General features: G+C 39.6%; 1 protein-coding gene across 1 annotated transcript in view; it reads left to right on the top strand.

The window, feature by feature from the left end:
- The window catches only part of CHN2 (chimerin 2), a 165131-nt gene that overhangs the window by 80537 nt on the left and 68452 nt on the right, over positions 1-16142 (top strand). Inside the window, exons 4-6 of the mRNA XM_087772315.1 lie at positions 9762-9793; positions 12901-13014; positions 15035-15320. Of these exons, the coding sequence (XP_087628441.1) occupies positions 9762-9793; positions 12901-13014; positions 15035-15320 (432 nt within the window). The remainder of the gene's footprint in view (positions 1-9761; positions 9794-12900; positions 13015-15034; positions 15321-16142) is intronic.

Raw genomic sequence — 16142 nt, 5'->3', positions numbered from 1 at the left:
CCCTTGTATTCATCACACCAGAGAAAGTTGCCAGTGTTTTTTTCCAAGGCCCTTTAAGGGCTGACAGGAAAGCTGATCTCTCCTAGAGTCCATGAAGTCTCACCCCGCTGAAGTAGTAGGCTGGTGGAGCACTCAGACGAAGCCACATCATCTTCATTTTAACAGTACATTGACTACTGAACGGAGGAGAAAGCTTTCTAATTACTCTGCAGACATGATAGTAAATACTTCGTTTAAGTAGTTACAACTAAACAAAACTAGGAGAGGTTTGTCTGTTCCACTTGAATTTCATCAAGTTTGATTTACTAATGTTCTAGGTTATGATTTGCAAATTAGGCTGGTGTTCATCTTCATCAGAGGAATACGGTATGAACCAGTTGGTGCGTTTTTATTGATCACTGTGAAATGGAATAGTTAAATCCATCTTTTTGGAAGACAAGATGGCAACTTCCAACTAATGAGCACAAACTGTATGTAGCTGTCTTTCTGGACTGATGAACTTGCTAATTATTCCTCTGGTCTTGGTTGAAGGCTTCTTTGGGAAGTTTTACCCTCCTCCTTGTTTTCCCTTGGAAGTGTGTGATTTGTGTGTTTATGTTTATGATTTTGCTGTTTTCCTGATTTTTAATTTACTTTTTATCCTTATTACCTATCAGTCTTTTCATCTAGTTCTTTTTATTTTGACATGATGTCAAATGTAAGTAGTTTTCAAGCCAAAATAAATGAAAGCCTGTTTCATATTGCAACTTCGATAAAGTTGATCGATAAGTCTATGTGTAGGTGAAAATGCCATGTGCTTGTATAGATTTGCATATCTGTTCCAATTTAGGCCAGTATTCCTTGTGTCTGGTTAAAATAATATGTAGAAGGGGGTCTCACTGTCTCCGCTCTCTGACTGATAGATTGTGAGGTGTCTGATGTCTTTTTTCAAGATTTAAGATGAGAACATGGAGTATCGAGCAGTTGATGAATTTGTATTTCTTAGTATGAATAAATATAGAAACTTTACACATCTGTCTCTCTTGCTTCCTATCTTCCTGTACATGTATGTGTACAGCTACACACAGAATGAGCACATCAGCCAGTTCTACAGGTCTTTTTGGAACACCAAAGAGAAGTGGGCATGAACATGGTGGAGTTTGTATTGTTTTCAAACAAGGACTCCTGAATTTCAGGGTTCAAAATGAAAATTCAGAAGGTTTGCAATGTAGATTTCTAGTTATCCTTTGTTTCCAAAATATTTGCATATCTGTTTGAAATACCATAATGACTAACTAATATGTACTAACATGTCAACTACCCTCTACAAATAAGTAAGAGAGTGTGTGTGTGATGCCTTAATGAATGGTATATCTTATAAATAGGTCTCGAAATATTCAGCTTTGTTGAAATGAAAGCATCTGTAAGTTACCAGATTGTTCATCATTTGGGAGATATTCTCCTACTTAGTATTTTGCAGAGGGGCTAATAGGATCTCCACCTTTTCCAGACTCGGGAAGAGCAGCTAGCACTGTCTAAGCTCCCTTATTCCTATTCAGACTTTGCAGATAGCCTGACTTAAGAGAAATGTCTGCTGTTCCCAAGTACAGAGCAGAAGTATTCAAAAAATCAATGACAGGAGATTAACTGAATGAATATTGTTATTTCTCCTTAGATTTTTGCTTTCATCCTTCCCCTGTCACCATGCACAGATGTTCTCCCAGTGTAATGAAGCGGCAGCGCGTCTCACACCCCATGATGCTACGCAGGGGCTTGTCTAAGGCCCCCTCCTCCTCACTTTCCACCTACCCCATCTACTCTCAGTTCTGATGAGTTATTTCCCGATTTTATTTCCACACCTCCAGTCCATACTTGGAGTTTATAACCAGTTCCCAGCAGATTGGTTATAAACGTTCACTTGGCACTTCACAAGCGCATTCACTAGGCACCTTGCTGAAGGGCTATGTGTTTACATCAAATAGTAGCAGTGAGCTGATTAAGAAACATGGCTCTTGGGGACACGTTAGGGTAGGTGACATAACACCAATAGGTTTCTGCAGATGTTCTGTGGACTGTTGTGGCATGTGTCATAGGAATGTCTTAGTGCTTCTCACTGGTTACAGAATTGCAAGCAGCATTTGGAGCCTTGATATGGCTTACTGCATTTATCTGCTGCTACTGGGGATATTTTTCCTCCCGTTTAAAGGGCTCAACACATCATTCTTGAAAAAAGGGAGCATAGTTTAAATACTATATTCAAATTCTTCATCTTGCATTCAAGGTAACGTTGATATTCTTCTTACATTTAATGATGCCCTTACTGTGTGAATGGAAGCCGCATAACAAAATAGATGACTCCCGCTTTTGTTGTTGAAGTTCTTTGAACTTGACCCTGTCTCCCCTGACTATTTAGCAGTAGTCTTCTTGACTAAGATTTATTTCAATTTATTTTAGCTCATGTTCAGGAGCACATTATTTTCTTTACTGGGTCAGAAAACATTTGGGTTTTCTTCTCTTGTTCAATCTTGCTCTTTTCTGTTAGAGCTGAATATATACAGAAATATATTCTGGTTCAGTAGCAATAGCAGATGTCCGTGTTGGGGGAGATTTTTGTTACCTTCTGGAGTTTATAGTGTTTTGTCTGGTATATTGATTATTGGCTGCTGGACAGTTTGCTCAAGGTCATAGATAGGAAACAAATCCAAGTTAAAAATACCCTCATAAAGGATGCCTTAGAGCAGCTCTTTTGAAAGTTTGGTATAAGCAAGTAAGTAAGCAAACAAACAAACCCAATTATTTTTAAATTCTTCATCTTTAAAAATGATAGAAATAACCTTGACAGTGGAAATCAGCCTGCAGTAAGTGCCACAGTAACAGTCGAAGCTGCTGAGCTTCCTGCATTTCTTTGCGATGTGTTATCCTTCTGCAAAAGGGTCCTTATGTATCTTACCTTCTCTGTAGGTTACAGCATGCCATCAGAGCAGTTGTCCAGCTTTGAGCAGCAGTTAATAAAAGCATTCTTTGTGTACTTCACTTCTGTCTTTCATTTTATATTCTTCCTAGTAGTGAAGAGCTCCACTCCTACCTTCTCCCCAGCGTTGTAAATTTTACTGCAGAATATTTTGTTAGAAGATATCAAACACAATTTGGTGCTTTGCTATGCTGATAAATTTAAACTGATTTTTGTTAGTTAGGTAAGTGGTGGCCAGTTTATCACTTGACGGTTTGGATTTCTCCTCTGGAACAGTTCACTCAGTCCACTGCTATCTCCCTGCTGCCTTCTCTCCTGAGAGCATCCCAGAGGTGGGCAGAGGCATGGTATTATTGTGGTTTTATATGTGATTTATGCAACCTATTCAGTCTCCTCCCTGCTAATCCCTATCTCCTGAGAGCAGTCCAGGCAGAGATGAGGAATAGGCTGGACCATGGTATCTGAGGGCTGGAAGAAACTCAAGAGGTCGTCATCCCTGAGTCAAGATGAGATCTTTGCATACCCTCTTCTTAAAACCTTTCAAGATTGAAGATTTCATGACCGCCTCTGCTTATTTATTTACTGTTTAATTATTTTTAACACTTTCGTAAGATCTAAGCTCTATCTTCTTTTTTGCAGTTTAAGCCTATTACTTCTTGTCATGTCTAGTAAGCACACAGAGAACAAATTCTTCCATTTCCTCTTGAAAGCGGCCTTTTTTGTACATGTCTGTGGCCATTGCAAGGAGACGATTACTTTAAGGTGTCTTGTTGGCTGCACTCTTAGTTTTGTATCCCAGTATGTCATTCTGGCTTTGGCAGTTTTTGCAACAGGCAGCATCAGCGATTCATGTTCATTTTATGATCTGTAACGATGCCAGGATCCTCTTCTGCGGAGACCTGTCTAGTCATTGCCCTTCTGGTATTTCAAATGGTTCTGACATCTTGCTCCCAGCTACTCTCTTGTCCTGGAGGCACTGTAGTCCCTCACAATCATGTGGCTGAATGTGTATCCATCGAGTGGCCGTAACACTGGCATCCCTGTGGCTCTATGACTGAACGACAAAAGGAGATGCAGCCTTCCAAAATTATTCATGTCACCTTTCTGGAGAGCCTCGGAAACATGGGCAGCGCAGGTTCTGGGGGCTTGTGCATTGCCAGTTTCTTTCTGAGGAATGTCTGTGCTCCTGCCTCATCACACAGCCAAAGTACATGAACATACTCTTGAAGTTACGTGGGCTGGATAGGCTTGTCATATGGAGCCTGTCCCATCAGTCATGCTGAATGCCATTGACTGAAAATCTTAGGGGAGAAGACCATCTTTTCATTATGTATGTACATAGTGAGTGTCTATAATTGGCCTGCCCTTGGCCCGGGGATTACAGATGTTACATTGCTGCTACTCCTTCTAACAAAATTAGCAACAGGCTTTATGATATGATACTTTTCACAGAATGAAGAGTTGCTTCTCTTTGAAAACATTGGTGCCAGAGAGCCTGATAAGGTAATAGTAAGAAAGTGGTAAAAAGTAGATAACTATTTCCCCTTCAACAAGAATGTTCTCCCAATTTAAATTGCTTAAGAGTCATTGATGTGAAATAATTTGTCCTGTTTGGAGGGAAAGTTAGACATGTGAATTGGTCTAAGTAGAAATTTCTTGAAGAAAAATTTGGAGACAAAAAAATTGTATTATAGAAGTAATGAAATACAACATAGTTTTTTACTTCATTCCATTTAATGGGGGCTTACAGTCTTCCTTAATCCTTTTCGGTTGTTGATTGTAAGGGTAAAGTTTGCAGTTGGCTTATGACAATTCTGCCAAAAGCTGCACAATTGAGACAATGAACTGCTTTTCTGTACAGTCTGTTTTTACTGGGCTTGTCTTGAAAGCTTCTCTTCCAACTCTTCTGTTTCTCTTTATGTCAAACTGAGCTGAAAAACCTATTTATAGCTAGTCAACTAGAATTACTGAAAAATAATTACGATTGTTCCAAACAGAAAATATATCACATTAAACTTCCTTTGGGAAAACGCCTCACTGCCTGCTCTGAGTGAACACACTGACGTTATTAACTCTTGGATCTTGTTTCTCTGCTCTTTCTGTGTACTGGAGAGAAGAACAGAGAGCCAGGTGCAGCTACCCATCTTATTGTTTCCCTTCCCCTTATATATTCTCTTCATGGATGTATTAAGGCAGTGGTTGAAATAGGTAGATATACAACATTATGCCGTGCTGGCCCTTCTGAATTACAGAAAGATTGCTGTCATAGAGGGATTTCTAAATTTTCATTCCAACATTTCTAGGTTTCAGCTTTGTCCACTGGATAAGGAAATATGTCTTGTGCTGAAGAGAAATTACATTTTTCTAAAATTAGGGTTGTCTTATTTCTGTGGTAGTACTTATGCAGAAAGAATTCTTCAGGGTATCTTCAAATCTTTAGTGCTGTGTGGCTTGGATGTCAATGCTTGCAATGAAAATCTATCACATTAGGGGGTGCTCACCTCCTGCCTGCATGATTCCCAGTAGTTTTGTGATGAGTTATCTTGCAGAGTGGTGTAGGATTTTAATACAATAATCTGTACATTAGCAGGAGTATGTCATGCCAGGGCTAAACCATCGCGGCCAAAAGAGGAGCCACAAATCCCAGGGGATTAAAATTCAGTAAACTTCAAAATTATGTAAACGTAATATATTGAATTAGCTTAGATAGCTCGTGTATTTTTTTGAAGAAGGCTTATTTCCTTCTCAGTGTTGACTTCAAACCCCAGTACAACTAACTCCACACCTTGAAGAATATGCTGTAACATAGTAAAAAAACTTGTAAAACTAGACTAAGTATACAAGTCAGGGGTTTTTTTGGGGGTTGGGGAGAGGCGATCAGGTTTGGCAGGCTGGGAGTCAAGGCTGGAGTATGCAGAGTCTCTCAAACATGAGCTTCCAAAGGCCTTTGGAGAGTGCCAGGAGAGCTGTGTTGGGCTTCATTTCTCTTTGAGCATGCTTCAAGATTCGATGTCATTGAATGTTGCTGGCTTTGTAAGAGTACTGGATTAGTAGTGATTTAAACTGTTTCACCATACATCTTATTCCCTGATCAACTTGATTTTAGTTTTAAACAATTTTAGTATTCACTGCTAGTTCATAATTTATACAACTATGAATTTCAGTAGTAATTTTCAGCGTTTTCCCCATGGTTTCTTGAACAACGTCCAGAAATGCCTGGTCTGCAACAACATTTTTGGTTTGAGATCAGCAATAATACCTTTTTCTAAGCCAGAAAATTACCATCTCATATTTGAATTGAAACCTGCCACTTACTTTTAGTGGAGACAGAGAAACAATTTAATTTGTCCTCTGTATGGGAGTAGTAAAAGCAAGCTGTGGAGCTCTTCAAGGCAAAATATATTTTCACTAGTAAAGACCTGTTATTTGCCTTATGTAATTTTCCTCAGTTTTGTACTTCGTTTTTGTCTATTAGCATAAGAGTCCTAAATGATTCAAACCCTCTGATCTCTCCCCTTGCTCAGTGTCTAAGGAGATGAGCCAGAGTGATGGATAAAACAAACTGGTCACCTGGGAAAGGTGGCCCATGTTTCAAAAAGGAAATTGTGAGGGCTATATATATAAGTGATGACAGTGTTCTTCATAGCCATTGTCTCTGAAAAAACTTAAGTGTATGTGTCCTCAGAATAAGGCTGATTATTCTGGGCTCCAACCACCGGGAAACAGTCACTTTTCTACCTGTGGATTTTCTGTTCTTTCCACCACTATGAATTCTCTTAGGTGGATCTGCCTGACTTTGTGTGTGCAAGCCCATTTATAGCAGGAGAAGCAAAGCTAATCCCAACTGAATTTCAGTCCCCTTTGCCTTCTGGGGTATATAGAGTTTCCCTTGAAGTTTGTGCAGAGTCTGCGGTTGGCACGAAATGGCCTACTGGCTCCTTTGATACTTTTTAAGCCCCTGCTCCATCAATTGTTCAGGCTTTTGGTTTATTTCCAAGTTCAGTCCCACATTCTGGTTTTGATCTAGAGACCCTGATGTTATTTTGATCTTTTATCTTGCTGTAACTTTGTTTCCCTGTGTTTGTTCCTAGCGGTGAAGTTGGTTAGCAGTGAAATGATTATTTCAGGATAACGGTTGCGGTGAGCACAGGAGAGGATTTTTAGATTCTGGGGCACCTGGATGGTTTGGCAGATCTGGAGCTTCATTTCAGGGAATACTACGGTATCTTTCTTGCCTAAAGCTAAGTGCTGAAGTTGTGATGATTTTAGACACATGGATGCTAAAAAATGTTGGAGTGAAGGTTTCTGTTTAATGGACGAGGGGGAAGAATATTGGAGTTGATGGGCTTTGTGTGGATTCTCAAAAGATCAAATCTTTCAGCTCATGAACAGCAGGAAAAATGGAAACCACTGTGTCAAGGGCAGTTCAGTCAGTTGCTAATTAAATGAGAAAAATTTCACAGATAAATTTGTATTTTCCCATAAATGGTGTTGTGAGAGGGATACAAAATGTGCCTCCATTTGCTCAAGGAGTTATTTCCATATTGTTTTTATACTTTATATATATAGTTATTTTTATATATATATATATATGTATGTGTGGGGGAACTTGTGCTTACAGGTAATTTTGAGGGTGAATGCTAGTACTGTGAACTCTTCTATCTTTCTGAGGTAGATTGAAAGTGTTGGGTTTTATTCCGTGTGTACATACAATCAAGGCAAATCTATATTTTTAAAAAGAAGCAGATTCTGAATCCTGGATGAAAGTCATGCTTTACCTTCTGTGGTGTAAAGTTTTTATTTGGCTTTCTGTGGGAATGAAAGTTTATCTGTCTGTTCCTTGTCACCATTTTCATGTACTGAGTGGCCTTTGTTTCCATAAAAGAGAAGATTGCATGCGGTGGTCTCACCTCAGCCAGCTTCCGATACCTATTTTTTAATTAAGTTCCCAGCTAAATATATGCTTTGGGGGGGTCATTAAGGTCTATAAGGATGACAGGAAGGCAGCACAGTTCCAAGGTAATAAAGTCATGTAGCGCTACTAAAGATGAACATATGAACAACCTCCTTTCTGAGGTAATATGGCTTTTTCTTTATTTTTTTTTTTACTTATAAAAATATAAAGTTAAAAAAAATTGAATTCATGCACTTTCTTCTCTGAGTTGTCGCATATGCACATAGAAACACAGCACCTGCACTTGGCAATTCCTTTAATTTTGCTCTCTCTTCACTTCTGCGTTTGCTTTTTCCTCTTATTCCTGCCCCTCGGAGCTCAGAAATGTTTGCATCAAGGTATTATTCCTAGGCGGGAGTTTCAAGGGTATGATACCGCTATTGTTAGTGTCGTGCTGGAAAAGAAATGCCGAGCTGGGAAAGAAGCGCAGTGAGAACTTGATTGAACTCCCGTAGGTCTTCCGTTGAAGATTCTCATTATCTTGTACAGACTTTCCTTCATCTTGCGCTGTATTGTAGCCTTCGTGACTGCAGGGGAGAAAGTCAGCTGCTTTGGTTTAGTGCGTGGTGTGTAGATTATTGAATCAAAAATGTCACATTTATGCATGTGCTATTCAGAAATTAAAAACCTTCATCAATGTAAAGTTTTTATGAGTGAAATAATGAGATATAATCAAAATGAGAACAAGGGTCCTTGTTTCCAGTCAGAGAAAATGGTGAAAACTCATTGGTTTTCTCCTAAAGGATGAAACAGTCTTGAAACCACAATTTTAATATGTGTGTGTCGCTATGTATGATGCAGTAATTCCATCGATACGGACAGCTTTACTCAGCTATGCGCTCACTCAGGTATTTTTTTTTAATAATCAGGAGACTTTGTGTGTATCTTGGATTAAGTTCTGTCATGCTTATGCATGAAAATGCTGGCTGAAGTTGCAGCCCGGTAAGATGACGCTATTGATAAGTGCCATAACTGGAGAGGGAGACACTTAAATGGGTGCATATACATGAATACGTCTTAAAATCTGAAAATGAATGTGTGATAGTCCGGGACGTAAGGATGGAGCAAGGCTGCCTGCCTGCTGAGCTAGCTCAGCCCCAGCCCCGCTGGGAAAGGCTGGGCAGCCGTGCCCCCTGCCGGCACTGGGGACGCGGCCTGAGGAAAGCTGAAAGCAGGGGCTGGGCAGCTCGATTTTGGCAAACTTGCCAAAAGTTTGGGGTCTGAGAAACGAGTCGAAGTGTCAGGCGCAGCCCACGTTTCTGGATAAGAACACGGCTTTCCTAAAACTGGGTTCAAAGCTCTTTAACGTGATTGGGAGTCCTGCCAGCAGCTTTCAGTGTACTTTGGATCAGGCCCGCAAGTTTTTGAGACTTCAAGGAATTTAAGACTAGATCTAAATCCAGAAAGCTTGTTTCTCCCAAGAATGTTACATTTTTTATCTTTGGTTAGTTGCCGTATATAGGCAAAAAATGTTTTTAAGAAGCTAAAGCATGTATAACAAAAATAGTCTTATTTAATAGTATAAATATTAGATTGGCAAAACTGCAGTAAACTATTCTTTATCTGTGTGATCAGATATTATACAATTATATATTTTTTATACAATTATGTCTATTTTTTTCACCATTAATATGTGTTATTCTTCCGAGAAATCCATCAATAAAACCACCTCTTCTGTTTTCATTTTTCTGTTCTTCTGTGTAGTCTTGTTCCAGTCACAGTTTTGAATCTGCAGAATTTCGTCACTTAGATGGGTGCAGTAGTTCTCATTAATAATCAAGTATAATTTATTTTTATGTAGTTTATTTAAAACTGAGTAAGGTTTTAATATTTTTTTTCCTTTCTTTCAAAATTTAGGTGGAGAACAGACCAAAGTATTATGGAAGAGAGTAAGTATTTTCCTCTTTTAAATATCTGCTGGGTGTATCCAAAAGTTGTTGTTCTAGAACTAAAAAAAAAGACACAATGGAGGTCTGATAAAATATTTTACCTTTCACTTCAATAAGCTAAATATATTGAAAGCCAAATAATTTAGCTATGTTACAGTCAAGTACTGCTGCTCACAGTCCATGGACTGTGCTGCTATGTGAGCCTGCATGTTTATTTTGTTTTTCTCAGGACAGTTTGGGAAAAAACTATTGTCTGGAGTATTTCTTCCTTTTATTTTGGATGTCGCTTTAACCTCCCAGTGGTCCTGCAATGGGCTGGGGAGGAGAGAAGCAGCTTGCCTCTCTCACTGCCTGTTTCTGTATGTTCCTATACTTTCACCACCCTACGTGGTTGTGGAAGTATGCGTGTATACTACTGCAGGTGTAAATGCTGTTCTCCCTGCTAAAGTTACAAGGTCCGAAATACCCAAAGAAGAGGTGTAGTTTTATTGTGAGGAAAGTAATGGACCACTAGAGTATAATTCCTTTGTGCTCAGCAGTCGTCTTGCCAATAAATAGCTTGAAAGGGGCTGGATTCTGCATTGTCATGGAGAATTGGGCAGGTGAAGTTGAAGGGCACAGCCACTGCAGCAACCACCCAGATCTGGCATTTGGCCTTTACTAGGATAATCTGCTGAGGCCCTAGCCCTTATCGCTAGCTAAATTACTTAGATCCCATGTTCTGTTTTTTCCATCCCAGACAAATCATCAGTGTTTAATGATCCTTTTCTAGCATCAGAAACCTCAAGAGCCAATAGCTTTGCCCCAATTACTGAAGTTTCATTTTTTAAATATTATCTTTGACAACAGGGAATTCAGATCTAGCCACTAGAGTAAAACAGAGCTGCAGACGGTGCCTAGCTGAGTAACCCATCACGCTTCCTACAGCAGGACTTGTAAAACCATTACCGCGATCTGTTATCCAGGAGCTTGCCTGGCTGTTGACATACTCTGGGTTTGTGGAGCAGCAGGGCTGGCAGGAGCTGTAAGAAGTCACCTCAGTGAACCTGCCCAGGCAAGATCACATTAGTTATTGTCATTCAGAAAGATTTCAGAACCACTGCGACAGTCCTATAAAACCAATTGACTCAGTGCTCAGCAGTGCTTGGAAAGAGAATCAGGAATTTCTAGGGAAAGAAACAGAAAAAAACATAATTATATTACTATATAAATCTACGATGTCGCTGCATTTTAAATAGTGCACGTAGTTCTGGTCCCTCTCTGCCCCTTCCTCCTCCCTCCTTTTTAGAAAGGTTAGAGAAGAAATGAAAGGTACAGCGGAGCACAACAACGATGGAGTAAAGGGATGCAGCTCCTACTACAGGAGGAAAATGAACAGGTCTTGCTCAGTGGGTGTCCAAGAGAGGGACATGCGCAGTGTCCCTCTCAAGTTCATTGCCGTGGGGTGCTGCGGAGGCCAAAAGCATAAAGATATTAAAGGGTTTACAAGTGAGATTCTCAATTCATGAAGGGTAAGGTCACAGCTGATCAGACACAATTTCTGGCTAAGCCAATGATGGATGGACAGGGATGTGAAGTGAAAGAAATATGTCACTGTTTCTTATACTCTTTCTGTAAGCATTTTTTGTTGGCTGCTGTCAGAGGCAGGCGTCTGAGTTCAGGGGAGCTTGTACCGTGTACAAGCTGGTTTTATGCCCTTATAAAAATGTACCAAAAATATCCGTGAGAAAGCTTGGGTTACCCAGTGCTTACCATCCATGGTTAAAGAAATTTCACAGGTGCCCCAAGTATATTGTCCCAGTGATTTCTTAAACTGATCACCAGGAGAGCTTTTTTCCTAATATCTAACCTAAAGCCTGCTATATTTTATAATGAGTTTCTGGTGGCAAATAGCTTATGCTCGTTATTTTTAACTAGAGTTATGAATTGCCATGAGTTTACTGGTAAAGACATGCTTAAATTATGTCGTCTAGGGGATGCTCGTTTCAGTTTGCATGTGGCAGTAAATGAGTGTGTCCCCCTCCAGTACAGACAGAAAGTATGAATCAGTTTACATCATTTTAAATAGAAAGTCACTCTGGAAAGATCACCTAAACCTAATATTTCCAACGTATATTAGTTGTGAAAAGACAACGTGAAGAGAACGGAACAACAGTGGTATTTACAGCCAATGTGTTTTTCTTTCACTACCGAGCCAGAGGCAGTGTTAGAAATGTGCCACTTCATATGTATTGTCAGAAAAGAGAAAATGCTGAAGGCCAGTACATTTTAATGCCTTTTTTCAGACAGCAGCAAAACCAGAAACTTTCAAAACCTCTGAGGAGACCCTCGGAGACTTATCAGCTAGCAAAATGTGTGTAGGAGTTAGGACTCAAACTGCTGTAAAGACTGCGTTTGTACTTATGGAAAGATCACTGCTAAATATTGATTATCGTAAGGTTAACTGTGCATCCTAGGGCCTCTTTCTTTCTTAAAATATCAATGACAAAAGAATCAGAGAAGTATTGCTTTTTTCCAACACTGAATGAGGAACTCATTGAAATGAAGAAAACAGTATTTTTCTCAAGGCTACTCTGTATCATCTTCTTCTTTAATATATGCAGAATAGAATTTTGAATAATTGTTGCCATTTTTTGTCTCAATTTCCCTTACAAATTTGAGGAATATAAAAATTAAGTAAACTGATAATAAGAATGACCTCTCATTTTAATTTTAAGTAATTTCCATTAAAAAAAAAAAAAAGCCTTTGTGCCTAGTTTTCAATTCTGTCATAAGACCACTAGAAAGGAAACAAGGAAGTGAGGCATAGAGTGGTGGAAGAGAAAAAGTTGTGAAAAGATGGGGCATTTACAGAAAAAAAAATCTTTGGGTGCAGTTGAGTGCTGTACTGACTGAAACTGCATATACAGTGTAATTTTTGTTTTGCCTCTGTGCTGGACTTGCCCAGGCTGGATGACTGTGCTGCCACTTTTAGGTGCTTGGACGCTGTCCTGATGGCTTAGACCATGATGCTCTGCAGTGCAGAAGTTTTCAAATGGTTTCTGGGGTGGAGGAGGAGGTGTTTCTGGTCGGATTGTTCTGTAAGTCACTGAAATGTCTTCCCTTAGGTTTCACGGGATCATTTCTCGGGAGCAAGCAGATGAAATACTTGCTGGTGTAGAAGGAGCATATATTCTTAGAGAAAGCCAGCGGCAACCCGGCTGCTATACTCTTGCTCTCAGGTAAATGCTGTTTTAATAGAGGCTTATAGTTCAAATGTAAATGTGTTTAATGGAGGGGATTATATCCATCCCTTTTGAGTGAAGTCTGTGTCTGCCGTTACTTAATACACTTCATGGTGTCAGTGGGATATTTACACCCTCTTGTCAGCAGTTTGACCACCACAGTACTGCAGCAATTCAGTCACTCCCTCAGCACTTGGCTAGGAAGTTCCTTTTCAGAAGCAGACTGTGCCTGCTTTCAAAATTTTTGCTCCCTAGAGCTGAGTGTTGTAAAGATGGAGCTTCTCCTTGAAAACTGTGTAAGAGATGTGAGTGAGTACAGAACAGGAGAGTGTCCCGGCAGAAGACACAGCCAGGTTGTCCTCTGAGCTCAGTGATGTGTTGTACGCAAACATCGGCAACCGTCAGTGATAATAACCCTGGATAAACCTGGAAAATAGTGAAGTCCAGTGGCTGACCAGCTGTCAAAGGGGCAGCACACTGGACTTCAGTTTTCTTCCCTAACTGGAATTCAAGTTTGCTGTAGAAATACAGTGTGAAGCATGGGATGCTGCTGCTCAAAGAAGTAAGAGTCTGCTATTCAACTGAATGAAAAAGTCAGTGGGAGCCCAAGCTACAACCTCACTGCCCCTCACAGGTGCCTTTCCTTGAAAATACAGCCGCTCCTGGCTTAGCTGTGCCGTTCAAAACCTGCCCACACAATAGTCTTAAACCTGCTGTGGGTTAATGGCAAGAGGACAAGATATTCTATTGGGTTGTGACAAAACAAGCTCCTGGGCAATGTTTTCCATTTTTTATGGCATTATTACTTCTGTGAGATATACACAAAATAAAAGTCTGCATTTTTACTCTTCTGCTGGTAAGCCAGAAGGAAAAATCCTTGAAGGATTTACCCCAAGTAGCTGTGATACGGTGCTGAAATCATCCTCAGAATTCATATTGATGTGCAGATGGTAGAGCTGGAAAAGCTGGTGAGTCATGCCAACTAAAAAGTGGTGTAAATTAAAAGCAACTTCCGTCAGCTGAAAAAGAACAAATGTAATTTTTTAGGGTTTTGGAGAGAGATTTCAAAATACAGAATAAAAAGAACTATTAAAGGATGGGGATTATGGCAAAGTGCCTGTTGTTTTGACCCAACAGCATGATTTCTAAATCCATCTGGATCATTATTTGTAGAATCAAAAACTGAATTTGATTATAAATTTGGAATTCATACAAAAAATATGGGCAAAAAAGTAAGAAAGAGGCTTAAACAGTTTGATTTGAATGTCCAACAAAGTATGCAGAGACATGCACATTTAGTGCAATATAAGGACCATTTAACCCAATGTCATATCTTTGAGTCCTTTAATCAAGAATGGGATTCCAAACTCAGTGTTATAAACCAAATGTGCTACTACAGCACTTTGCTTTTTAAAACACTTTAAAAAAAACCCATAGATTACACCTGCCATAAGTAGGGCCAGAGTCATCCCACAGAACTTTGGATGTTTAATTGAGCCCCTGAATTAGGAGCTCGGTCTCCCTGGCTTCCTGCCAGAGGGTGATTGAGACTCTTAGGATTTTAATTACTTGCTAGAGATGCCTCTGTCTCTTCACTGACTGTAAATTAAGCATCCGCTTTCTGCACCTCAAAAACGTTTCGGGATGGAAGAGCCCTTAACACAATTATGCATCCCAGTGTAATGTCTTGTCAATGCAAACGTGCCTTTCTGATCGCTGCAGTAGTCCCTTTATGATTTAGATTTAAACCACATATGTCTGGGTCACGTAGCTTGTTGCGGAGACTTGGCCTCAGTTCTGTAGCCCCATCCATGTGATGCAGTCAAGTTTGGGTTTGAACTTGAGGTGGTCTCTCCACAGAGATCCAGTTGCAGCCCTGTGCATATTCCATATGTAATCCAGACATATAGACTCGTCAGCAAAATTACATCCTGAGTGTTTTGCTAGTATGAATTCTCCCTCTCACTCTTCCCCCTCTCTCTTTCTTCTCTCTCCCCTTTTTTTCTCATATTTGCAGATTTGGTAATCAGACCTTAAACTACAGGTTGTTCTATGATGGGAAGCACTTCGTCGGGGAGAAAAGATTTGAATCGATCCATGATCTGGTTACAGATGGCTTGATAACATTGTATATAGAAACAAAGGCTTCTGAGTATATTTCCAAAATGACAACAAACCCCATTTATGAACACATTGGATATGCCACTTTGCTTAGAGAAAAAGTGTCCCGGAGGCTGAGCAGAACAAAAAATGAATCAAGAAAAGCAAGTGTAACGAGTGAAGAAAATACCCCGGTTGAAAAGGTAAGTATTCAGTTTAAAATTTTGGCAATTAATACCAGTCTTTCTATCAAATCTGAGAGAAAAAAGTGTTTTGTTTAAAGACCTGTTTCTATTTTTCTATACTTCATTAAGTATTACTATCCCACTGAAAAGTTTATATCCTATTAATGTGATCTTGGCTCCAAACAAATATTTGACTGGAGCTTATGATGAAAGCTTTCTAATAAGTACCAAATGCAAATGTTTTCACTGTGTAAATATATATATATATATATATACACCATCTAACTTAGGAACTGCATCTAAAATTGTTCGCAGGTTATGTTTCTTTGTCCATGTATACCCAAGCATATTCCACAGTAGGCTTTTGAAACTGGTTCCCGCTGACCCTTCACCACAGCTCAAGTTTGTTATCTTTCCGTTCACAGTCCAAAGCTCCTCTTTTCTGCCAAGTCTTTGGTGGATGGGTCTCAAATTGGGATACTGTGTGTTTTCTTCCTTTTCTTCTCGTGGGTCTGAAATTAGTATATTGTGTGTTTGCCTCCCTTTCGCTCTTCTCATTTGAAGTGGGCTTTCCTTGATCTCTTTCTCTCAGGCGCCCATGTCCCATAGCATTGTATGAACTAGGACTTACTTACATGATGATAAATTGAGAATTTTGTGCAGTTAGCAGCCATCTGAAGATGTAAAATTAGAAATTCTTTTACATATGAGAAACAGTCTTGTAAGCAGTGACATGAGGATATTTTCATTTCCCGGGTGGTAAGGCAGTAAGAACTGTCAAACAAAACTTTTTTTTTTTTAGTCCAGTGTTTATGCTGAATTACCTTACTGACATTTGTA

This window comes from Nipponia nippon, unplaced genomic scaffold (assembly GCF_047370975.1).
Source record: "Nipponia nippon isolate SJK-2023a ecotype South Korea unplaced genomic scaffold, ASM4737097v1 scaffold_1, whole genome shotgun sequence".
Taxonomy (NCBI): domain Eukaryota; kingdom Metazoa; phylum Chordata; class Aves; order Pelecaniformes; family Threskiornithidae; genus Nipponia; species Nipponia nippon.
This window is presented reverse-complemented; position numbering and strand designations above follow the sequence as displayed.